The sequence below is a fragment of the Ictalurus furcatus genome, chromosome 15 (genome assembly GCF_023375685.1).
Source record: "Ictalurus furcatus strain D&B chromosome 15, Billie_1.0, whole genome shotgun sequence".
Taxonomy (NCBI): Eukaryota; Metazoa; Chordata; class Actinopteri; order Siluriformes; family Ictaluridae; genus Ictalurus; species Ictalurus furcatus.
The window spans coordinates 16,624,954-16,650,297 of NC_071269.1; the positions used below are offsets into that span (position 1 = coordinate 16,624,954).

The 25,344-nt window shown below is 39.4% G+C and overlaps 2 protein-coding genes across 7 annotated transcripts in view; both read right to left on the reverse strand.

The window, feature by feature from the left end:
* vps13d (vacuolar protein sorting 13 homolog D) overlaps window positions 1–4,851 on the reverse strand; it is a 55,611-nt gene extending 50,760 nt beyond the window's left edge. For 4 of the 6 annotated variants that reach the window (XM_053642813.1, XM_053642812.1, XM_053642808.1 and 1 more), the window contains exons 1-2: window positions 4,161–4,851; window positions 3,895–4,036 (exon numbers count right to left, since the gene is read on the reverse strand). The gene's annotated coding sequence lies outside the window, so the exon portion shown is untranslated. The remainder of the gene's footprint in view (window positions 1–3,894; window positions 4,037–4,160) is intronic. The other 2 variants (XM_053642811.1, XM_053642810.1) reach the window with 1 other exon arrangement.
* Window positions 4,852–12,044: 7,193 nt separating this feature from the next.
* lrrc38a (leucine rich repeat containing 38a) lies at window positions 12,045–24,916 on the reverse strand. Its single transcript, XM_053644265.1, has 2 exons — window positions 23,919–24,916; window positions 12,045–13,497 (listed from the first exon to the last, which is right to left on the reverse strand). Exons 1-2 carry the CDS (start codon window positions 24,544–24,546, stop codon window positions 13,253–13,255), a joined length of 873 nt encoding a protein of 290 aa, XP_053500240.1. The 5' UTR covers window positions 24,547–24,916; the 3' UTR covers window positions 12,045–13,252.
* Window positions 24,917–25,344: the final 428 nt, after the last annotated feature.

A 25,344-nucleotide genomic window follows, 5' to 3' on the forward strand; every position in this document is an offset into this window, starting at 1 on the left:
TCTACAAATGGTGCAGATTTCAAACGACTGCCAATTTGTCCAGGACTGGCCATCCCAGCAAATTCACCCCAAAAGCAGACCATCCGATGCAAAAAGAAATCTCCAAGAACCCCAAAATTTCATCACAGGAGCTGCTAGTAAGTCTTGCAACTGCTGGTAGCAAAGTGCATGCATCTACAATCAGTAAGAAATTGCACAAATTTGACCTGCATGGGAGGCGTGCCAGGAAAAAGCCTTTGCAAGACTATAGTTTGCCAATAAGCATATAGGCAAAGACCAGGCCTTTTGGAATAATGTGCTCTGGACAGACAAATCAAAGATAGAGTTGTTTGGCCACAGTAACAGCAGACATGTTTGGCGCAGACCAAAGACAGCCTTTCAGGAGAAGCACCTCATACCAACTGTGAAGCATGCTGGTGGAAATGTTATGGTTTAGGGTTGCTTTGATGCCTCACGGACTGGACAGCTTACATTCATTGATTCAACTATGAATTCAGCATCAAAGAGTGCTTGAAGATAATTTGAGGCCATCTGTCCTAAAATCATAAAATCCACCAAGGAATGGCTCAAAAAGAAGAATATTATATTCTCCTAATATGCCTGATGAGGTTGGAGAATACTTGGCAAGGGATCTAAGACTATTCCTCCATACAGAATCTCTCCAGATCCTTCAAATTTTGATGTCCATGCTGGTGGACTCTCTTCTTCAGTTCACCCAACAGGTTTTCTATGGGTTTCAAGTCAGGGGTCTGGGATGGCCACGGCAGGACCTTGATTTTTTGGTCAGTAAACCATTTTTGTGTTGATTTTGCTGTATGTTTTGGATCATTGTCCTGCTGGAAGATCCAACCACGGCCCATTTTAAGCTTTCTGGCAGAGGCAGCAGGTTTTCATTTAATATCTGTGGATATTTGATAGAGTCCATGATGCCATGTATCCTAACAAAATGTCCAGGTCTTCTGAAAGAAAAACAGCCCCAAAACATTAAAGAGCCACCACCATATTTACCCGTGGGCATGAGGTACTTTTCCATATGGCTACCTCTCTGTGTGCACCAAAACCACCTCTGATGTTTATGGTCAAAAAGCTCTATTTTGGTTTCATCTGACCATAGAACCCAATCACATTTGAAGTTCCAGTAGTGTCTGGCAAACTGAAGACGCTTGAGTTTGTTTTTGGATGAGAGTAGAGTTTTATTGAAACCCTTCCAAACAACTTATGGTGATTTAGGTGACTTCAGATTGTAGTTTTGGAGACTGTCTGACCCAAAGACACAACTAACTTCTGCAATTCTCCAGCTGTGATCCTTGGAGATTTTTTGGCCCCTCGAACCGTCCTCTTCACAGTGCACACGTCCAATTTCAGGTTGATTCATAATATTTTACTGGAGCTTCTTAATTATTGCCCTGATGGTGGAAATGGGCATTTTCAATGCTTGTGCTATTTTCTTATTGCCACTTCCCATTTTGTGAAGCTCAACAACCTTTTGCCGCACATCACAGCTATATTCCTTGGTCTTATGCATTGTTATGAATGACTAAGGGAATTTGGCCTATGTGTTACCGCATATTTATACCCCTGTGAAACAGGAAGTCATGGTTGAACAATTTCCTGTTCCAAGTCACAGAAGTGTACTAAAAGAATTTAAAATATCAATGGGAATAATACTTCAATGTGCCAATAATTAATAATAATAAATACATAAACAGTGCCAATAATTGGTGCACACCTATATCTAACAAAGATTTTTTTTTTTTTTTTATAAACCTGTATTGTGTTAGCAATTGTATATTTACAGAGAAATGCATCCAAATTAATTGGGAGGAACTTTATCATACAGCAAGACAATGATCCAAAACACACTGTCAACTCAACAAAAGACATTATCAGGCGGAAAAAGTGAAAGGTTTTAGACTGCCCAAGTCAATCACCAGACCGAAACCCAACTGGACTGAAGGAAGAATCCCCCCCAAAACAAACAACAAGTGAAAGAAGCTGGGGTAAAAGACTGGAAAAGCATCACAAAAGAAAAAAAAACAGCAATTTGGTAATGTCAATGAGTCGCCCGCTTGATGCGGTTATTTCTAGCAAGGGATATGCAATCAAATATTAAGCGTTACTTTAGTTTACTTCAAGACTGATCTGTTCCTATACATTTTCTTGGCTAAAAATTGGGTGGTCTGATACAAAAGGTTCTATGTTTAATGTTGTTTAACAGATCTAAACGTAAATACCAGGAAATAAAAGCTGAAATCCTGAACTCTCATCACATATCCATATTTTGATCTCAAACCCAAATGTCTTTTGTGTATAGCACAAACAAAAGAATTGGCCTTGCCGTTTCAACAGTTTCGGAGGGGACTATACATGTAGATATAAATGTTGATCCCATCCTATGTTTTACTTACATTCTGCACTCAACCACTTTCATTTCTATACCTGCTCCTTTACACTGTTTTGTATAGTCATATACATCATGTATGGTATATGATGAATGTTTATATGGGTTGGTTGTTTTTCATGTGATATTATGCCAAGTTGTTGTAAATACTGTACATTCAGCAAACACAGAGTTTTTGTTCTGATACTGAATTTGCTCTGTCTGGTTACAGACCACATTCTTCTTGTGTAAATGCTACAGAAAATCACTTTCAGGGTGATTTAAACTAGTGATAACATGTGCTATTTCTCCTGTCTTTTATTCATCACACTGTATGAAATGATCCCAATAAAATCTTGGCTCAAATTCTATAACCGACCGTGTCCTCCATGTCAGATTATACAGTGACGATCCTCTAACGATAGACCTGTGATCAAAGAAAATGAATATGCTCTGCTTACATAATCAATCAGTAATGGGGATGCATGGTAATAAGCAGATTTATTCTTTCGCGTATGTAACCACTACCCACTGTAGCTGTACCATGAGTTCCACGTATCCTGTGCCATAGCCAATTACATGAGCATCATAGCAGCAGTCAAACTCCGATATTATTATATAAAATATAGCATAAAAAATTAACGACGCTGCCAGAACTTTGTTTAGTCGCAATGACAATCAGCTGCTGGTGAGGACATCACATTATGCGTTCTAAGATTACTGATCTTAACTTGCAGCTAAAGAATTACATTATGATGAAAATCAAAAAGACAGCTTTAGCCTAACTACTGTTTAGATCTTTTTAAATAAAAAAAAGAAAAAAAAAGGGGAGGCACAGATTCCACTTCTGATATGGCACGGATACCAGAACGCATTGTATCTGCTGATACCCGATACTGACACCTTCACAATAACCAAACCGCGTTATGGAAAATCTCAGACATCCTGGCGACATGCTTGAAGACAAACTGTGTACTATGTTCAGTAAATGATTTGTGTCAACACCACATGAAACAAACTACTGCATATCAGCGATAAAGGGCACGAGCCAAAAAAGGCTCTATTGTTTCCCAATTCAAGTCTTGGACGGCTGGAGTCTAGTGAGGCTAAGTATCGTCCAGAACCTGAAAAATTGGAGAGCCCTGGTCTACTGGGAGAAACACCTGCTGTCAACGTTTAACATGCTGGTCAAATCGAGTAATATTCGTACGTGTAGCTCGAGCGATTATTGTTTAATCTCTGTTGTCTCTCAGTATTGCATTCTCACTGTATTTAATATTGTTTTTACTTAATAAAGATGGATACATCACTGAGTCTACAATGAACTATGAGAAACCAAAGAGAGCACGTCACATGACACAACCTCGAGGCTGTCAATCAATTTGTTATTCACACCTGCAGTGGTAAATAGCTAGTGCTGAGGAAATGTGAGCTCGAAGGCGGATCAGGTAACGATACAAGTGTTTTACACAGACTTTTATTGCCATAAATCTAAAATTATCATCTGAACTTACCATTGTATTGGGACGAGCATGGACCGCGGTTCTCCAGGCGGTTTAGAAGAAAGGAGTTTGTTTTAGTGATTAATCCACACAACTGTAATTGTGTCATTGATTTAAAAGAAGAAGAATCTTTAGGTGATGAGCGTCTTGTGTCCTTAAACAGACATGGTGGAGAAAGACCGTTCGTTAGGTCACTATTCGTTTTCACATATTAGACAGCAGGTTTTATAAGTTTACAGGTTTTCCAAGAGACCGAAAATGAAACTGAAATAACTCACAGTATCAGCCGTGACCCTGAGACAGAGAGAGAGATGTGCTGAGACTGAGAGGCGGCAGCAGAGGCGACGGCGAGCTGAACTTAGCCTACCAGCTAGCTAGCATGACTCGTTAGCAAACAACCAGCAACTTTTTAACCATGGCATAAAACTAGCTCAAACGGCGGTGCTAATGTGCTTTGAGTAAACGTTAACGGGATTGGTGTCTCACTTAACTGTAAGCGAATATTATAGCGCCTGGTGCAGGTGTGTTCATCGAGCAGTTACATGTCAAACCTATACGAGTCTCCGACTTCCTGGAATGACCAAAGTTACAACGATACTCTTCCGGTCACGTGCCAAAACAAAACACCTCACCAACCACGTGACTGTGATCGTAGCCATCTAGCGTCTGGAGGCCCAAATCGACGGAAGATTACAATCGATTGATTGATTGAAGTTTATTTCATTTTTGCACATTATGTCGAGACATGTACTTTTAAATGCTTTTGGCGAGGCTCAGGTTATTGTAACAGGATATACAACACCTTACAGCACCCCACCAAACCCCCATACAATGTAAGTAAATGGGGGAAAGAGAATAAGAGGGAAAGTGACGTAAACAAGACAGTGTTTGGAATAATGAGCAGTATATGATTACCACAAACAAGCAGAACATATTCGGGATATACACACAACATCAAGCTGTGTACTGTGTAGCCAGGTATATTTTGTCTAGATGTGTAGTCCCAGTGTTGTACATATCGTGGCGCAATTGCACAATAAATGGCATGTTTGTGCAAAGGTGTGTAGAATATCACAAAATGCATTCATTTATGTTCTTGTTTGGTGTGTGTTTTCAATAATCAGTTAGCTGTTAATCAGGAAATTGGGGTTTATTTCTTTAAACCAGACGTTGATTGGTGAAAATGTTGTTTTAAGAAAAAAATTGGAACAGATGGCAGATGGTAAACTACTGGGTCGTTATTCCGTGCTAGAATATGAAATATGCTGATGTGTGTGTAATCTACTGTATTTATTATCATAATGCAAAATAAATGTGCTTTGTCACGGTTTTGGTACTGTTTGTCAGTTTCTTTACACTGTCTCTTATATGAATCTATACACTATATATAAGTGTCACCTTTAACTCATGATTCAACTTACACGCTTTACAGTGTGATATAAATGTGTAGCTCTAAATACTGACGTGCAGTGATCCATCCAGATGCCACAGTGTAATCTCCTAGCAGAGATCCTAGCACAGTTATCCCAACAACCCCCAGCAACAGACATTATGTATGCCTCATAATATGATGAATCTTACAAATACAATCACTGCTCTTAGAGAGAATACTCAGATAATAAACCCTGCACATGTGGAGCTCTACAACCTATTGAGCGGTCATGTGCAACCACATAATCCACAGTATAGCTTTAGATGCATAGAGAACCTTCTATTCAGCTCTCTATTCAGTCTTACACATATCCAGAAGATCTTACAGAAGAGGGGAGCAGTGCTCTCTTTCTTTCCCTTCCTCCCTCTCTCTCTCTCTCTCTCTCTCTCTCTCTCTCGTAATCATAGGTTCTGTGAGGTTTTAATCATGCTCGTGTATAGTAGAGGACACAAGCAAGTTCTCTCTCTCTTACAAAAGGGTTTCCTGAAGATTATTTGTATGATGAAGGGTTCTAGCATTCCAAAAGGGCTCTATCTGAAACCGTTCCTGAAAGAAAAATCCTCTGTTGTATGGTTCGACATATAGGCTTGTGACAAATGACAGGAAAAAACAGTAGCTCTCTTTGTGCTCTGGGTGCATTTTGCTGGTATGGCGTAGGTTCCCTTGTCTCCTTGAGGGGAAGAAACCCTGCAAATCAATACACAGTTATTATGACTTTTAAACTATGATTGAATCTTTCTCTCCTAATGGGAGTGGTCTTTTCTAGGATGACAATGTCCCCATCCACGAGGCAAAAGAAAATAATGTATCATCATTTTGAGCCATACGTTAGACAGTTCTGGCCACCACCATCATAAAAAACCACAAACCTAGGGAATATCTTTTGAAAGAATGGTGTTTTTCACTCCAGTACTACTCTGTAAATAACTTGGAGACCTATTTATATGTACATGTGTATTCCCTCAAATTTGTGGTGTATATTGTGAGTTTATTGTGCATTTTATAAAGTCTTAACAGCGAACTGTTTAGTCTTAGTCCTCCCTGTTGCTCTTGTGTTGTGACTGTTGTGACACCAAATTTCCCCTTGGGAATGAATAAAGTACTCTCGATCTATCTACATTACAGTTCCAGAGACTTGCAGAATCTATGCCTAGGCACACTGAAACAGTTCTGCTGGCTTGTGGTGGCTCAACAGCTTACTAAGACACTTTAGGTGGGTTTGTCCTTTAATTTCACAAACTGTGGACCCCTTTAGGATGCTAGATCGATGCATTTTTCTAAGAGTCTGTGATAAAGCTAATCATTATTTTTTGTAAGATTTTGGGACATACACAAAACTCAAACATACATTCACAAGCCATTTTAATAGGAATACATGTACCCATGATCGTTCATGTATTTTTCCAATCAATAAATCAAATGGCATCAGTACAATGAAGATTGGATTTGTAAAACATTGATTGGGCTTTTCCGATTTTCAGCTGCTCAGTTTCTGTGAACCTGTGCCCACTGTATCCTCAGATTCCTGTTCTTGGCTGACAGGAGTGGCTCGTCCACCTCAAGGTTTGATGTGTTTTGCATTCTGAGTTGCTTTTCTGCTCACCACAGTTATAAAGTGTGGTCATTTGAGTTACCATAACCTTCCTGTCAGCTTGAACCTATCTGTCCATACTTCTTTGACTGTTCTCATCAACAAGACATTTCTACACGCAAAACTGGTGCTCACTGGGTGTTTTTCATACCATTCTGTGTAAACTCTAGATACTGTTGTGCGTGAAAAATTCTACAGTACTCAACCTAGCCTGTTTGGCACCAGCAACCACAAAGCCACTGAGATCACATTTTCCCCCATTCTGAGAATTGATGTGAACCTTAACTGAAGCTCTTGACCTGTATGATTTTATGCATTGCACTGCTGCCAGATGATTAGCTCATTTCATGAATGAATGTGCTAATGTTTCTATTACAGTGGCTGAAAAGTGTATTTTGTGAAAGTTTATATTCCAAACATGTTCGTCATTTCATTGTCAAGGGTTGGAATGATATATTTTGTAACAAGCTCTTAATACCAGAGTAAAATAACTGTTTTCCAATTTAAGCATAAAGCGTTTGACTTTCAGATTGTTTAAACAGCACCAGAGGGATGTCCTTTTACCACCTGTGTAAGTCCAGCAGCATCTGTGTCAGTAACAAGAGATGGACACAGGAAGCAAGGTCACATTGCTGTTGTTCAAAGGGATCTGGGTTCCCTTCTCAGCGTGTCAGTAATGAGTCTGATGAATGCGGATCAGTGACCTGATCCCCATGTTCACTGTAATTCTCGCTGGTATCCATTTACGCTGCTATCACTGGTCAGTCAGGTTCGCGACCAGGTTGGTGAATTTAAGAGACTTCAATAACTAAAAATGAAATAGTATTAGATTTTCAGCTCTGTTGTTTTTCTAATAATATACACATGCACTGTTTGACTGAATAGAGATGATACTAGTAGTAGAGCCAGACAATAGAACTGTTTTGTGATTTAACTCAGAGAAAGCTCATAGCTCTGAAAGGGATATACAATGTGTCAATAATATGGTAGGCAGCCTATAACAGTGAAACAATCTCATTCAAGCCTTCATCTGTATACTTGTATTTTACGTGGATGTTGAAATACAAGCATGCATCAAGTGTTTTATTTTTCTCCTCCGAAAAATCATCTCCTTTCAGTCTGGCATGGTGTGAAGGCAAAGTGCACATGACAATGCGAATCTACAAACCTCGTGCCTCAGTGACTGCATCTTTCCTCAACACATTTGGCCCACAACCATGTAACCATGGCGACAGCAAGAATTCAACCAATAAGGATCCTTGTATCTGTATATACTTTCCTGACTCATCCCACTACCTGCCTCGGGACGTGAGGGCAGAAACAAATTGTTAATATTAATGGCAGTGCTTTTACCTTACATGAGTGTGGTGTTTGTATAGATGCTGCATCCAGATGTGGCTTTGTCTGAAGCTCTGTCTGTAGCCTGTTCGCTTCGTCATGCCCTGAAGCTGGAAGTGTGCTTTGTCAGGTTGCTTTGAAGCACACAAATCACTGCTGTGCAGTCTGGGTCACCCTCCATATACGCAATCTCTCTATATATACATGTGTGTAAGCTCATCACCTGGAGTAATGCCTGTAATTACTACTCATATTACTTACATTCATTTACAGCTTGCCTTGTGTTTTTACATGGAATTGAGCTAACATATTTAATAGTGGTCCCATTTAAATGTATACCATAATGTATTTTATATAACTGAATGAAATGTAAAATGTAAGATTGATACAAACAGGCAAGTGAATGACAATGGAATACTGGGATTATGAGTAATATGGTGAATCAAAGATAAAATGTCAAATGTGCAACAACAAAAAAAAATGCTATAAATTGAGCTATTTTCTCTGTCACTACTTTTTTTGATCAAAGATGCGCAACCAGATTGTTGTTGCTACAGTACATGTGCTGTAAGAGTATGCCTCCCACACACTGCAGATGTACACCTCTCATTTTGTTGGGCTTCTCTTAGAAAATGTGTCTTCTATTACACTAATTGCCTATTTATATTTATAAATTGTAACATAACTACAATGACATTGTAATTTTTTTTTGCATAATCACAGATAATCATTAATTTATGTCAAACTGAGCATCAGGTTGTTTTTTTTGTTGTTGTTGGTTTTTTTGGGGGGGTGACACAATGAGTATTTTGAATTCTCAGAATAGTAGGCATGCACAAAACTACAACAAGTAGCAGCATTTTGCAGAGAGCAGAAAACAATGCCTTCTTCTGTTCTTTTATTTTGCACTGACACTGAGCTTCTTTAAGGGGGAAACATGTATTAAGACAATCTTTCTATTGGCCAGATATGAGATCATATTTTATTTCTGTATTACAATGTCTTATTGAGTTGTTTTACTCACAAAGTACTGAATACTGTTAATTTTCTATAAAGTTGGAAGCAAAGCTGAACAAAAGCACCAGAATGGTTCTGCTATATATATATATATATATATATATATATATATATATATATATATATATATATATATATATATAAAAAGCATCCAGAGGAGGAGGTGTATCATCCAACCATCCATCCATTTTCTCTACTGCTTATCCTACACAGGGTTGCAGGGGAGCGTGGAGCCTATCCCAGGGAACTAGGGGCACAAGGTGGGGGAAAGCCTGGACAACCCATTGCAGGGCACATCTGCACACACGACTGACAATTTAGAGATGCCACTCAGCCTACAATGCATGTTTTTGGACTCGGGGAGGAAACCAGAGTACTTGGAGGAAACACGAGGAGAAATAACTCGGAATAGTTAAATTGTTTAACAGTTTGGCGTCACAATTTATTTCATTGTACATAAAGTAAAAAAAGGAACATGATGCAATACATTTGATTTCATAGTTTCATTCTCCATATTTTGCCTAAATTGCTGGTGGTCCCCTAGTCAGGGTTGAAATATAAGTACATCATCTTGTAAATGGGAAGCATGATAGCTAAGCTGTTGTGAACAATTTATAAATTTCTATCGACATTAGAGCGTTAGTATGCTTATACAGTGCCCTCCACTAATATTGGCACCCTAAATATGAGCAGAGAAGGCGGTGAAAAATTGTCTTTGTTGGTTAACCTTTTGATCTTTTGTTAAAAAATTCACAAAAATACTCTGCTCTCATGGATATGAAACAATTACAAACACAACACAGGTTTTTGTTAAATATAGGTGTGCAATAATTATTGGCACCCATATGAATTCACATAGTCGGGCGCTAAGGGTTAATTTGTATCTGTAGATGCAGCGCGCGAATGGTGTTCACTAACAAAGGTTTAAGAATGTATTCCCAAGCCCATGTCAGGATATCCATTACAGACTTTTAAGAAGGTGCCATTTGAGGGATCGGAGATCATGCGCATTCAGAAGTGGTTTTCGGCCTTGCCCTTTGCGCCCAGAGATTTGACCGGATTCCTTGAATCTTTTAATTATATTGTGCACTGTAGAAGGTGAAATGCCCAAAATCCTACCGAATTGTCTTTGGGGAATGTTGTTCTCAAAGTGTTGGATTATTCGCTGACGCATCTGTTGGCAGATATAAACTCATATGAGAAAAATATATTTGAAGTATATTCCCATTGATTTTAGTACACCTGGGTGACTAGGAACAGGAAATTGTTCATGCATGACTTCCTGTTTCACAGGGGTATAAATATGAGGTAACACATAGGCAAATTCCCTTTGGCTGCGCGATTTACGCACGCAGCCTTATTCATTCATAACAGTGGGTAAGACCAAGGAATATAGCTGTGATGTGCGGCTAAAGGTTGTTGAGCTTCACAAAATGGGAAGTGGCTATAAGAGCACAAGCATTGAAAATGCCCATTTCCATCATCAGGGCAATAATTAAGAAGTTCCAGTCAAATGTTATGAATCGACCTGGAAGTGGACGTGTGTCCATATTGTCTTAATACACTGTGAAGAGGCTGGTTTGAGTGGCCAAAAAATCTCCAAGGATCACAGCTGGAGAATTGCAGAAGTTAGTTGCGTCTTGGGGTCAGAAAGCCTCCAAAACTACAATCCGAAGTCACCTGCATCACCACAAGTTGTTTGGAAGGGTTTCAAGAAAAAGCCTCTACTCTCATCCAAAAACAATCTCAAGCGTCTTCAGTTTGCCAGACACCACTGGAACTTCTAATGAGATCGGGTTCTATGGTCAGATGAAACCAAAATAGAGCTTTTTGGCAATAAACACCAGATGTGGTTTTGGTGCACACAGAGAGGTATATGAAAAGGTGTATGTAGGTATATAGGTATATAGAGGTGTATGAGCCATATGGAAAAGTACCTCATGCTCAGGTTAAATATGGTGGTGACTCTTTAAGAGCCAGAGTCATATCTCCCTGCAGCTCTCTCCTGGTTTCCCCCTGAAGCTAAGGCTAAATTCACACTACACGACTTTCAGCATCAGCAGATCTCTGTGCTGTTCACACTACACGATTTGCTGTCTTGTAATCGGGAGTCTTGAAGTCGTAGTGGTGTTCACACTATGTGATTGCTCAGTGACATGGGGTCACACACTACACGATCTGACAATGACTCTGTCACCCAACGACTCTATCTGGTGTCCAAACTACATTTTGTCATGAAAACACATGCGAGAAGTGACACGGATAAATGACACGAAAACCACAGGCAAAACAGAAGTTGTTTATTTGAAGATGGACGTAGGATAGAATCAAGCGGCGTGAGCTGTTTGTGCGATGATTTGTGCTGAAAAAACTCCAAAAAGGAAAAGACAAAAAAAGTGGGTGAAAGATTGGATTAGCACACGCAGGCTGCAAGGATTATGTGTGCTACAGGGAAAGTTGGAGGTGAGTAAAAAGGCTTTGCGGGTTTCTGTTCCTCATGGTGACCTCACCCCATGCCTTGCTCTCTCATTGGCTGTAGCTCGTCACCTCAATCACTGCCAGTGACACTTTTCACACCACAGGATGTGCAGTCACCAGACAGCTCCAGATATTTACCATGCCAAATATCTGTATGGCGTTGGTGATGCCTCGCCGATGTGTGGTTGAGTAGTTCACACATAATGACCGACTGCCGTTTGGCGAGCGCCAACTGGCGAGCGCTGATTGCTCGCTGATTTGTCTCCATTAAAAGGGTTTTTGTTGGCGAGCTCGGCCACTTGCAAATCGGGCTTAAAATCGTGTAGTGTGAACTAGGCTTAAGCAGGGTTGAGCCTGGCCAGTACCTGGATGGGAGACCTCCTGGGGAAAACTAAGGTTGCTGCTGGAAGGGGTATTAGTGAGACCAACAGGGGGTGCTCACCATGTGGTCTGTGTGGGGCCTAATGCCCCAGTATAGTGACGGAGACATTATACTGTAAAAACAGCACGTCTTTTGGATGAGATGTTAAACTGAGGTCCTAACACTCTGTGTTCATTAAAAATCCCAGGACATTTCTAATAAAGACTAAGGGTATAACCCCGGTGTCCTGGTGGAATTCCCCCATTGGCCCTTCTTTATCATGACCCCCTAATAATCTCCACTCCTGAATTGGTTACATCACTCTCTCCTCTCCACTAATAATTGTTGCACATCTATATTTAATAAAGATTTTTTTATAAACCTGTGTTGTGTTTGCAATTGTTTGATATTCATGAGAGTAGAGTATTTTTGTGAAAAGATCAAAAGGTTAAACAATAAAGACAATTTTTCACAGCCTTTTTTTGCTCATATTTACCAAGGGTGCCAATATTATTGGAGGGCACTGTATCTCAATCCCTCACCCACGCATTCCAGTCTCAGTAACAAAATACTCATTTCTAGGAAATTCTTTGGTGACCTGAGTCAATATGACAGCCTACTTTATGGCTTACTGGGATTATGTGCAATATATCATCTATCTTAAAGTGCAAGTTCACAAACCTTACTAGTTTTCAGCGAGATTCAATTCCACATCAGCAAGAAAAAACAACAACAAAAAACAAAAAACAAACAAACAAAAAAACAGTAACTGTTCATTACCTTGCTGATTTACATAAAATAGCAAGTCAGTGACAATATGCTATGAATGATTTTGCTCAGTACCTCAGTATTTAACAGCCTGAATACAGGAACCTGGAACACATTTATGCAGTGTTTTTACTAGAACAGTTTACATTTTAAGGCTTGGTTGAATAATTTCTATTCAAGTATAAAAGTGCTCCGACATTTTGCATCATTCAAAGAGGTTGTGAGTCACTGAACATATAGTGGCTTATTCAGCCTCACCTTACTCACTAAAATATATTAATCTGGGGACTTTTTATATGGACACATGGCGCTCCACCCGTCATCCAAACTGAGGTGCAGTAGTAGTGAATCTGTCAAGGACCATGCTCTGAAGCATTGATGAAGCTCACTCGTCCCCCTCCTCCTCATCTGTCCTCTTGGTTTTAAGTCGCTGGAAGCAGTGGATGATGGAGGCCAAGAAGAAGCTGGCAATAATGGCAGCTACTGATATACAGATCCCAGAGAAAATAACAATGAGATAGTCTTTAAGAGACAATACTCCTCGACATTCCCGGAAGCTCTCTTCAGAAAGCATGTTTAGAGAGATCTGCTGTCCGTCCATTGGGAGTGAGCACTCCATTCCCTCCAGTCCTGCAGGGGTACAAAGAGACGTAAGAGAGAGTGAGAGAGAGAGAGAGAGAGAGAGAGAGAGAGAGAGAGAGAGAGAGAGAGAGAGAGAGAGACGAGGCAAGGGACCCAAATATTGTGCATGATATTAAAAAGAACTGAAGATTAATATGAAAACTGAAAAAAGATCAATATTTATAAGTAAATGGTTTAAAGAAGAGGTTTTTAAAGGTGTTTGGTATCGATCATTTCCATAAAGGACTACTAGTCACTACCTTGCAGTGATACCATTCATTTCAGTGTGCTGTCACCTGCAAAAATTTGCTTACCCTTAGGACAAAATGAAGAAATAAAATATATTTCATACCAACGTTTATTGTGTTCATTTTACATCATTTTATATAAAGACATTTATTGTGTTAAATTTCACTGAGATTTATTCATTATTAAAAACAAAAAGTGGTCAAATTGTATATGTAATGATATAAATATAGCAATAATTCACATAAATCAGTTCATAACCACCCCTTCTTAATGTGATATGAGTATTTTCAGTATAAAACATGATAACTCCATTAAGTTATATGAACTAATTTCTTCTCTTTAACTCCAATTGTCATGACAACTTTTGGATATTGAACTCAAGTTTATCATTTTCAAAAATTAAATTTAAAGTAATCCACTGTCTTGACTACTTGTGACTACTTCTGATTTGAAACAAAGTTGAGTTTACTCACATTTTTAAGGCAGCAGGTGAACTACGTTTAACCAACTTGAAATGTCTCACAGTGTTCAAACAACTTGTATGCCCATCCTTTGCCTTATAATAATAATAATAATAATAATAATAATAATAATAATAATACATGTACATCATTAATAATATATTCTATATAATAGCACAACCCCTGTACGTTCTTCATGACATATTTGTTATAAGGTTTTCTGTTGATTTTGCCTTGTGTTTTTCATTGTTGTCTTTTTTCAGGATTTAAAAAAACAAACATTTTAATTCATTCATTCCTTTAGATAAATGAAATGTAAAATTAAGAAGTACTTTTCTTATTCAAAATCCATGGCAGATGCGAACCTCATCTCAACTGAATGCCAGATTTCTATGCTGTATTTGTATGTCAACTAGACAGAGTGCTCTCTCTGTGGTCTGTGTGGGGTCTAATGCCCCAGTATAGTGACAGGGACACTATACTGTAAAAACAGCACCGTCTTTCGGATGAGACGTTAAACCAAGGTCCAGACTCTCTGTGGTCATTAAGAATCCCAGGACACTTATCGTAAAAGAGTAGGGGTATAACCCCGGTGTCCAGGAGAAATTCTCTCATTGGCCCTTAGCTATCATGGCCCCCTAATAATCTCCACCCCTGAATTGGCTACATCACTCTTTCCTCTCCACTAATAGCTGGTGTGTGGTGGGCGTTCTGGTGCACTATGGCTGCCGTTGCATCATCCAGGTGGATGCTACACACTAGTGGAGGCTGAGGAGATTCCCCCCACCCTCCCCCAATACTATGTAAACTGCTTTGAGTGTCTAGAAAAGTGCTATATAAATGTAACTGTAACGAAGGTGAGAAAGAGCCTTACAGTACAATCACAGTACAGAATATGCTATAAATAGATTACAGTGTATGATTATTGCATACTGCACATGAATAGTGCCTTCCCCCCCACTATGAATCAGTTAAGGCCCATTACACAGCAGTAAGATGCGGGTGATAGTTTGTGTTTTTTTCTATTTGCATTTCTAAGTTGGCCTCTGTTTTCGTGGAAATTACTTTAATCTCCTTTTAACAATGACAGATGAGAGATTTAAAGTGGAACATCTCCTACGTAACATAGCCACACGCCTAGACATTTTTCTGATGAATCACATTCACACTGAAATGGACTCTGTGGGGAAAAAAAAATATGCAGTGACAGTTTAAAAGGTACTGTGAATACAGGGCCATTGCTCCTTCCTCCTTCCTGTTTACATTCACAATCCTGCCAACACAGACCATTTTCTTTCAAATATGTGAAAATGCTAATCTATACTAAAGCACAATTAATCACGGCCTTAAAAAAAGTTTCAAATCCTGAAGCAGTTGAAAATCTGGCAGGAACTGGATGCATGAGCATACAGAACCCCCACACAGTGTGGAGGATGGTAAGAGCAGCAAAAGAGGGCCTCAAAGAGTTTTAGAGTTTTACTGCAGAGTTGAGACGATTGTTGCAGATTCAAAACTGTGAGACGCCACCTCGGTAAAAATCAAGCAGTTTGGAATGGTAGCAGTAATAATATCCTTTGTGAGAGCAGCCCACAGAATGCAGAACACCAAATGGCTGGGGTACACAAAATCATGTTTTGCAAAGGCCAATTCAGCCTCCTGGATTTTAAACTCCTGTTAAATCCTGTGGCATATCTGGAAATTAATGAAAACAGTCCACATGCACAAAACAGAATACAGGGGAGCAGGAAATGTTTGGCATTGAGGAGTAGACCAAGATCCTCTAGAAGTGTCTCCAATCTGGTTAAACATTAAAAGGATAAGGCCCAGTGCACTGAATTCTCGAATTCTCTAGGTTACTGATCAGAAGATCAAGGGTTCAAGCTCCAGCACCACCAAGCTGCTACTGTTGGGCCTTTGAGCAAGGCCCTTAACCCTCTCTGCTCCAGGAGCACTGTATCATTTCTGACCCTGCGCTCTGACCCCAGCTTTCTAACAAGCTTAGATATGCGAAAAAAGAATTTCACTATGCTGTAATACAGTATTTCCCAACCGGGGTGCCGGCCCCCTGGGGTGCCATCTGATGACAGCAGGGGTACCGTGTAAAAATCCTTCAAACATTTCTGAAATGCTCAAATGTGTATAAAACATTTAATATACATGATAAATATCTGATATCTGAAATAATAACACAGAGAGAAATAATAAGACAGACACACACACACATAATAATAATAATAATAATAATAAATTATTATTAATAAAATGATATATATAAAAAATAATTCCCTCCCCCTCAACCCCCCTCGCTGACCTGTGAGCAGCATATCAACATCAGTATGTGCAACGCATGCACGTGTTTTATCCTAATAATTAGCGTATGACGATGCATGTATAGTGCAAAATAATATGGACAGATTTCTTAAAAGAAAAGCTCCAGATGCTTCTGGGCTATCAATGTCATCCTCATGTAGCTAACGCTGTCTAGCATTAGTGTTTGTGTAGGGTGCCACAATTTTTTTTTACATTTTCATTGGGTGCTGTGACTGAAAAAAGGCTTGGAATCACTGCTGTAATGTATATGTGACAAATACGGGCTTCTTCTTTTAAACATTTATGGTACATGTTTGACACCCTTAGGGGTTAGGGGTTAAAGGCCTTCCAATCAGTAGTCCAACTTCTAAACCACAGAGCTACCCAGAGGTATCGTTTCTATAGTGACACCTTGTATGGTGGATGTTATATGGTAGATCCTCCTCATAAACAGATTAAAATCATGTATAGTAATAGATATATTGAACCTTTCTGTGATTAGATGTTTATGTATTTGGGAAGGAGTCTCCAGTGTCACTGCTTTGTAACAGTCAGAGGTGGAGCTATAACTTATAACTAGAATTTTTAAGGAAAAAAGAGGCTGGTGAGAGAACAACTATTTACAGCCATTAGAACGTAAGTAACTTGCTTCATATGAATGTTTCACAAGATTAAATGTAACTATAAACGGTTAAAAGTAAGATGTCTCGTTCTTTAATAAGTGAAAGATTGGTAAATAGTTGTGGTATAAGATGACGAAAACACTTTGGTACTGCTGTTGGAAAATAACCAGCTTAAGGGTGGTAACATTAAATCCGCTTTACCCTGTCCTTGATTATTTTCCTATAACAAAACATCCAAACGTTTTTGATTCATTACTTAATCGTGCTGATCATTTTAAAACCAGTTTCTGGGATAAGACAATATACCAGATGACAATGTTTAAAAATAAATACATAAATAAATAAATCAATATATATATATATATATATATATATATATATATATATATATATATATATATATATATATATATATACAGTGAGGGAAAAAAGTATTTGATCCCCTGCTGATTTTGTACGTTTGCCCACTGACAAAGAAATGATCAGTCTATAATTTTAATGGTAGTTGTATTTGAACAGTGAGAGACAGAATAACAACAAAAAAATCCAGAAAAACGCATGTCAAAAATTTTATAAATTAATTTGCATTTTAATGAGGGAAAAAAGTATTTGACCCCCTCTCAATCAGAAAGATTTCTGGCTCCCAGGTGTCTTTTATACAGGTAACGAGCTGAGATTAGGAGCACACTCTTAAAAGGAGTGCTCCTAATATCAGTTTGTTACCTGTATAAAAGACACCTGTCCACAGAAGCAATCAATCAGTCATATTCCAAACTCTCCACCATGGCCAAGACCAAAGAGCTCTCCAAGGATGTCAGGGACAAGACTGTAGACCTACACAAGTCTGGAATGGGCTACAAGACCATTGCCAAGCATACTGGTGAGAAGGGGACAACAGTTGGTGCGATTATTCGCAAATGGAAGAAGCACAAAAGAACTGTCAATCTCCCTCGGCCTGGGGCTCCATGCAAGATCTCACCTCGTGGAGTTGCATTGATCATGAGAACAGTGAGGAATCAGCCCAGAACTACACGGGAGGATCTTGTCAATGATCTCAAGGCAGCTGGGACCATAGTCACCAAGAAAACAATTGGTAACACACTACGCCGTGAAGGACTGAAATCCTGCAGCGCGCGCAAGGTCCGCTGCTCAAGAAAACACATATACATGCCCGTCTGAAGTTTGCCAATGAACATCTGAATGATTCTGAGGACAACTGGGTGAAAGCGTTGAGGTCAGATGAGACCAAAATGGAGCTCTTTGGCATCAACTCAACTCGCCGTGTTTGGAGGAGGAGGAATGCTGCCTATGACCCCTGGAACACCATCCCCACCGTCAAACATGGAGGTGGAAACATTATGCTTTGGGGTTTTTTTTCTGCTAAGGGGACAGGACAACTTCACCGCATCAAAGGGACGATGGACGGGGCCATGTACCGTCAAATCTTGGGTGAAAACCTCCTTCCCTCAGCCAGGGCATTGAAAATGGGTCGTGGATGGATATTCCAGCATGACAATGACCCAAAACACATGGCCAAGGCAACAAAGGAGTGGCTCGGGAAGAACCACATTAAGGTCCTGGAGTGACCTAGGCAGTCTCCAGACCTTAATCCCATAGAAAATCTGTGGAGAGAGCTGAAGGTTCGAGTTGCCAAACGTCAGCCTCGAAACCTTAATGATTTGGAGAAGATCTGCAAAGACGAGTGGGACAAAATCCCTCCTGAGATGTGTGCAAACCTGGTGGCCAACTACAAGAAACGTCTGACCTCTGTGATTGCCAACAAGGGTTTTTAAACCAAGTACTAAGTCATGTTTTGCAGAGGGGTCAAATACTTATTTCCCTCATTAAAATGCAAATCAATTTATAACATTTTTGATGTGCGTTTTTCTGGATTTTTTTGTTGTTATTCTGTCTCTCACTGTTCAAATAAATCTACCATTAAAGTTATAGACTGATCATTTCTTTGTCAGTGGGTAAACATACAAAATCAGCAGGGGATCAAATACTTTTTTCCCTCACTGTATATATATATATATATATAAATATTTATATATATATATATATAAAAATATTTATATGAAATATGTAGATGTTTAAAATAACATGCAATTAATTAGATTTTCAACCTAAAAATAAGAGGGAAGGTTATGGCTTATTTAACCTATATATATATATATATATATAGGTTAAATAAGCCATAACCTTCCCTCTTATTTTTAGGTTGAAAATCTAATTAATTGCATGTTATTTTAAACATCTACATATTTCATATAAATATTTTTATACAAATCTCTTGGCACAACAATGACAATACTGCTGAAAATAGCAATGGTCTCATTATATGTCTTTATGCATTACACATCATATAATGACAGAGATGCCAGCGTGATTGACATACTGTCTTTGGCAGAAGTCAGACAATATCATGGAGTGTGGCAGTGAGTGTATGTGAGTCAGTCCAACCAGAAGGGCTTTTCCATACACAAGAGATTCAGTGACCTCAGCCTCCTTCATCACGTTGCCATCCTCTCAGCTTCATACACTGTTCATGTCTTATGTGTCTCATGGAAGATTACAGCTGTTTTACACAGCAGCTACATCAAAGTATACAAATCTCACACCGACACACAAGCACACATGGGATCAAAAATACTTTTAACTGTTTAGATAAAGCATGCACTAGCTAAAATCGGAAGACGACTGCAATCTAGAAAATGTTTGTTGCTGCAATCTAGAATCAATCACATTTTATTGGTAATTATATACTGGCAGACAAACATGTTTGCACATTGATTTATTTCAGTTTATAGAACACGGTGCTGCTGAATTCTCAAATCTGATTAGTCAGAAGGTTGCTGATATGATGAAGATTTCTGTGAGATTTTTTTTTTTTTTTTTTTACATTTATGGAAGGAGTCTCCATTGTCTGCACTTTGTAACAGTTTATAACAATAAAAAAAGCATTATGGTCTTATTAACTTTATGAGAAAGAAAAAGAGAGATCAGTGAGGGGATGACAATTTACAGCTGCTATAATGTAAGTGATAACAGGAACTTACTTGTTTCACAGGCAATAAATGTAACTATTATTAGATAGAAATTTGCTTAAAAAAGGTAATTGTTGGCCTATTGCGATTGTGATTTTACTGTAGTTATTGATAAATTCATAGTAGTTACAAATGAAGTGAATAATACTATTTAACTGAATAAGCTGACTTTATGGAGTTAAAGACTGGTGCACTTGAGGGTAACCAATAAAAGCCTACAAGATAAAAGTCCTCGAAAATATAATAATCGATAGTATTGATTGTAAATCCATCCATCCATTTTCCATACCACTTATCCTACACAGGGACACGGGGAGCGTTGAGACTATCCCAGGGGACTCAGGACACGAGGCAGGGGACACCCTGGACCCACACTCAGGGCACAATCACACACACATTCACATATTACGGACAATTAAGACATGCCAATCAGCCTACAATACATGTCTTTGGATTGGGGAGGAAACTGGAGTACCCGGAGGAAATCCCCTGAAACACGGGGAGAACGTGCAAACTCCATGCACACAAAGCGGAGGCGGGATTCAAATCCCCAACCCTGGACGTGCGAGGCAACCACTAAGCCACCATATCCACCTGTATTGATTGTAAATGACTAATACAATGAACACTCATAAAAAAATTTTTAAAAATCAAGTGCCTAATCAGAGTGATCAAGATATATGTGTTTGCAAATTACGAATTACAGCCCTTAATGACTGTAGGCTATATGCTTTAACACCTGTGACAAAGAATACTCATTCTGACTTAACTGCAAATTACCACAAAACACAAAAGCAAATAATTGAACGGCTGACACAATAAATATAGGTCTTAACTTTGTATGTGTGCATACCGGGTATACAGTATTTGCAAGTAAATACACATATAATACTGGACATGTGAGAATCCTGTTACTATTTACACCGTAATTCCAGAGCTGCTAGTCAAGAAACTCAGAGTTTCATTTTTCCGACGCCAACTGCCAGTGGATTATAGACTTTCTGTTGGCCAGGAGAGATGTGCACATAAGCCACATAACTCTCATCAACACTGGTACAATGCTGTGTGCTCTGCCCCCTGCTTTTCTCCACATACACAAACAACTTACATGTAATTGTCCATCAAACTCCTCAATATTTGCAGATGACTCCTAAAAGCAACCTTCTTTTATGGAGCCATTATGAGGCTATATGATATATATACATATAATTGCGTGACAATTACACAGCAAGTAAAGAGGTAAGAAATCATTGTGCCCCCTCAAATAGCTGTTCCTCATTAAACTAAGCATATCCTGAACAGTTTGCGCTGACTGAGCTGAATTGACTGGAGTGTCAACTAAGATTTTCTCCAAACATTTCCAGGTCACTGTGCAGCATTTGAATGTACTGTAATAATGGCTGACACCTTAAAACCTCACTATAGGGGAAACGGCTGTCTATATTCATGCCTTTATATTATGAGGGACTTATGAGGATTAGCTAAGCTGCTGTCCAAATGGGTTTCAATTTTAGTTTTTGTTAAGAACTCCTTGCCTTATCTGGCAAGTTGAACTAGCTTCTTAATATTTGGCAGTATCTAAGTTAGGGAATATTAGGTTATAGGTTTTAGAATAAATATAATTGATTTCATTTGCGGGGTGGGGGGTTAGTGGCTTAATGTTTAGTAAGCTTGTAACACACCTCCAGGGTTGGAGGTTTGAATCCTGCCTCCACCCTGTGAGCAGAGTTTGCATGTTGTCCACGTGCTTCAGGGGTTTCCTCTGGGTACTCTGGTACTCTGGTTTCCTCCCCCAGTCCAAAGGCATGCAGTGTAGGTTGATTGGCATTTCCAAATTATCTCCAGTGTGTGAACGTGTGTGCGATTGTGCCCTGCGATGGGTTGGCACCCAGTCCAGGGTGTCCCCTGCCTTGTGCCCTGAGCTTCCTGGGAAAGGATTCAGGCACTTCTGTGACCCTATGTAGGAAAATTGGTACGGAAAATGGATGGATGATTTCATTTGTCTTGTATGCTTGTTATAATTTAAATTAAAGCGATCCTGATATAATGTCCGTCTTGTTAGATTTAGCTAATTACGCAATATCATACAAGTACAAGCACAGTTGTAGTGAACATCAGCACGACTATGATGAGGCTGCAGGTAATCACAGCCATGCTGATATTCAGTACAACAGCACGGTTCCTAGTGCACTATTGCTTTTATACAACAGTTCTACAAACAAGAAATGAATACTGAGTAACTCATCTCAGAAAATACAGCATATTGCAAAATGTTTTGTTTATTTTTGCTCCATCAATGAAAATAGTTCCCAAGAGAAGCCACAGCTGGATAGAGCATTGCATCAACAGCATTTAAAACAGCACTTGATGCAGTACACCCTATTATGTTGCATTTTAAATGAATTACAAATTCCATGACTAAATAGCAATATAATATTTTTATATTACTTAAAAGTGTAATCTAGATTACTTTAAGATTACATTTTGGACTGCTTCTCATGTAGCTATTTTATTTGGTTTCATATTAATCTGTGTAATCTTTTTACTATTGCACATAACATAAAGGAATCAACTATTCCTTTTGCAATCATAAGAGCCAAACCAAGTTATCCATATTTTTAGCTGGCATTTTCATTCCAATTTACTATTAATAGTTAGCTTGGATGCATGGATCTATTGAAAAGAAACAATGGAATAAGAAATGTTTACTAAATTATTTAAAGTCCAATCTAACAAAAAGGATCTATACATACAAAACAGATTGTCTCAGTCATAGTGACAGTTATTACGTTTAGAGTAAATTATAAATTAATAAAGTGACAACATTGACATATAAATCTAATCAAGGAGCACATTAAAAATATTGTAGTATGACTCTAGATATTTTCAGCTGTATCGGACACTGATTTTGCGCACTTGATTTTGGTAGTCTGATTATATAATCCAGATTTCATGCAGTGAGTTAAAGAACCAACACAGGAAAAAAGGGGAAGAAAGTGAATGCCATTCTTCATCGTTTTACACAATATCTACATTGTCAGGTCAACTCTAAGAAACAGAAAGACCTTGAACCCACACCTGATACCGCCTGACCTCAATTATATGGAGCCGGTGATCAACAAACTAGGGATGTCATGTCTACAGTAGTTTCAGGTTCAGACGTTCCCATATATTTTATGTATAAAATGTCAAGAAAATAGTAGGGGGGAAGCAATGGGCATTTGTATCATTGCATACTGTATGTTTTATTAATTATGCACATGAATGAAAATTTAGCATGTTGCAATCGCCTGCAGTGCTAGTCTCTTTGTCAATCTCATGTATTATTCAAGTGTGTTCTAGTCAGTGGTATGTCATGTCACATGTCTTATTTTTTTTTTTTTTTTTACAAGATGTTCACTGACAACATGAACTGAATTTCATAGTACCCAGATCTTATGAGTTATGATCAAGTGGCCTTTGGGTTGCTGATAACTTGTGATGTGACCATCACAATTCCATATAAAACCAATTAAAAGCATTAAATATCCTATCTGAAATAGCATGTAAATTTGTTGCATTGTTATTTGGGCTAAATGGACATCAAAATGCAGCTGACCTCTTGTAAATTAGATGTCAAATGTTCTCTGAGGATAGTGCAGTGCTAAGGCTGCAGATTTAGTTAAAATATTGATATTTTATTGAAACTGGTTCTAGAATCCAAAACTATAATATCAAACACTTGATTATAAGCAGCTTACCAGATGAGAGCTTGTGACGATTTTCGTTCAGCCAGAAAAAAAAATTGGCAAAATGACAATTGCACACCCAGGGGTTCCCCTCCAGACGTATTACTCTCAAGGAAGGCAGCTGGCTCAACACTCTGACATCCAGGCCAGAGAGGCCATTCTTCTCCAGCTCCAGCTCTCGTAAGGAAGTGAGGCCTGAAAAGGCGCCCTCACTCACCATGGTCAAAAAGGGGTTGTTACCCAGACGAAGCTTGATCAGGCTGCGGGATTCTCCAAAAGTCCCAGAGGGGATCTCAGTTAAGTTGTTGCTTCCCAGGTCCAAGTAGACGAGCCTGGATGAGCTGGTCAGCGTCCCTGGCTCCAGCCTGGTCAGAGAGTTATTCCGCAGGTCCAGGTACACCAGATCACTGTAGAGAACTAAGAAATCTGAGGGGATCCCAGGTATCCAGTTATTGGACAAAATGAGCCTCCGTGTGTCCAGAGGGAAGGAATCTGGTAAACGGGTTAGCCCCCGACCGGTACAGTCCACGGTGTGATGATCTGGACACATGCAGCTGGATGGACAGTTTTGACCCCAAGTGACTAAGGCAGAGGAGAGCAAGGCAAGGAAAGGCTGAAGCCAGCGAACACATGAGAACATTGTCAAGGGGGTGAGAAGTGAAAGGGAGAACAGGGGGTTTAAGGAAAGGGAGGTTCAGAAAGGGGTAAAGGAGAGGGGAGTCAGGGAAGGGTCAGGGGGAAGAAGATGAGGTGAAGGGAGGGGGGAGCATAAGGAAGAGAAAGGAGTCAGGGTTGTTGCGAAGGCATCTTTCCTCGCCTGTCAGATCACAATGTAAATAAGGGTTCAGCATCATCAAAGAGCACAGAAAGACACGAAACGATGTTTTCCAAGAGATCACATAGCAGGCAGTGTGGGTCGTGTGGCAGCCTGCTCGCTCTGAGCGTGAAGGAGGAGGATAGAGCGGAGTGAGAGAGAGAGAGAGAGAGAGAGAGAGAGAGATAGAGAGAGAGAGAGATGCAAGGGATTAGGAGAGAGGTAAATAGAAATGAGCCGAGGGTGTACGGGGGGGTTGGGCAGAAGAGGGGATGTGACAAAGGGGGAGGTGTGCTTGTCTGGGTTAACCCACAGTCAGTGCTGATGCCAGAGACCGTCTGTGGGTTACGCTTTATTGGGGCAGGTCTCCATTATTCCATCCACTTCTGTTGTTCATCATGAATGGTGCACAGCTTGTTGGCTATAAAATATCTGACCCATCAAGTCAGCTAGAACGAGAAGATGCACAGAAGGCAGTGTTTCTCGCAGACACTGACGCTTAGCTTCCTCTCTGTTGTCTTCTCCATGCAGTCGGCATACGAATACATATTCCAGCATCATCGCCATGGTGATGAGCACAAACCCGGAGCCATCTGCATACAGATTACTGTCTGAAAAAGTGAG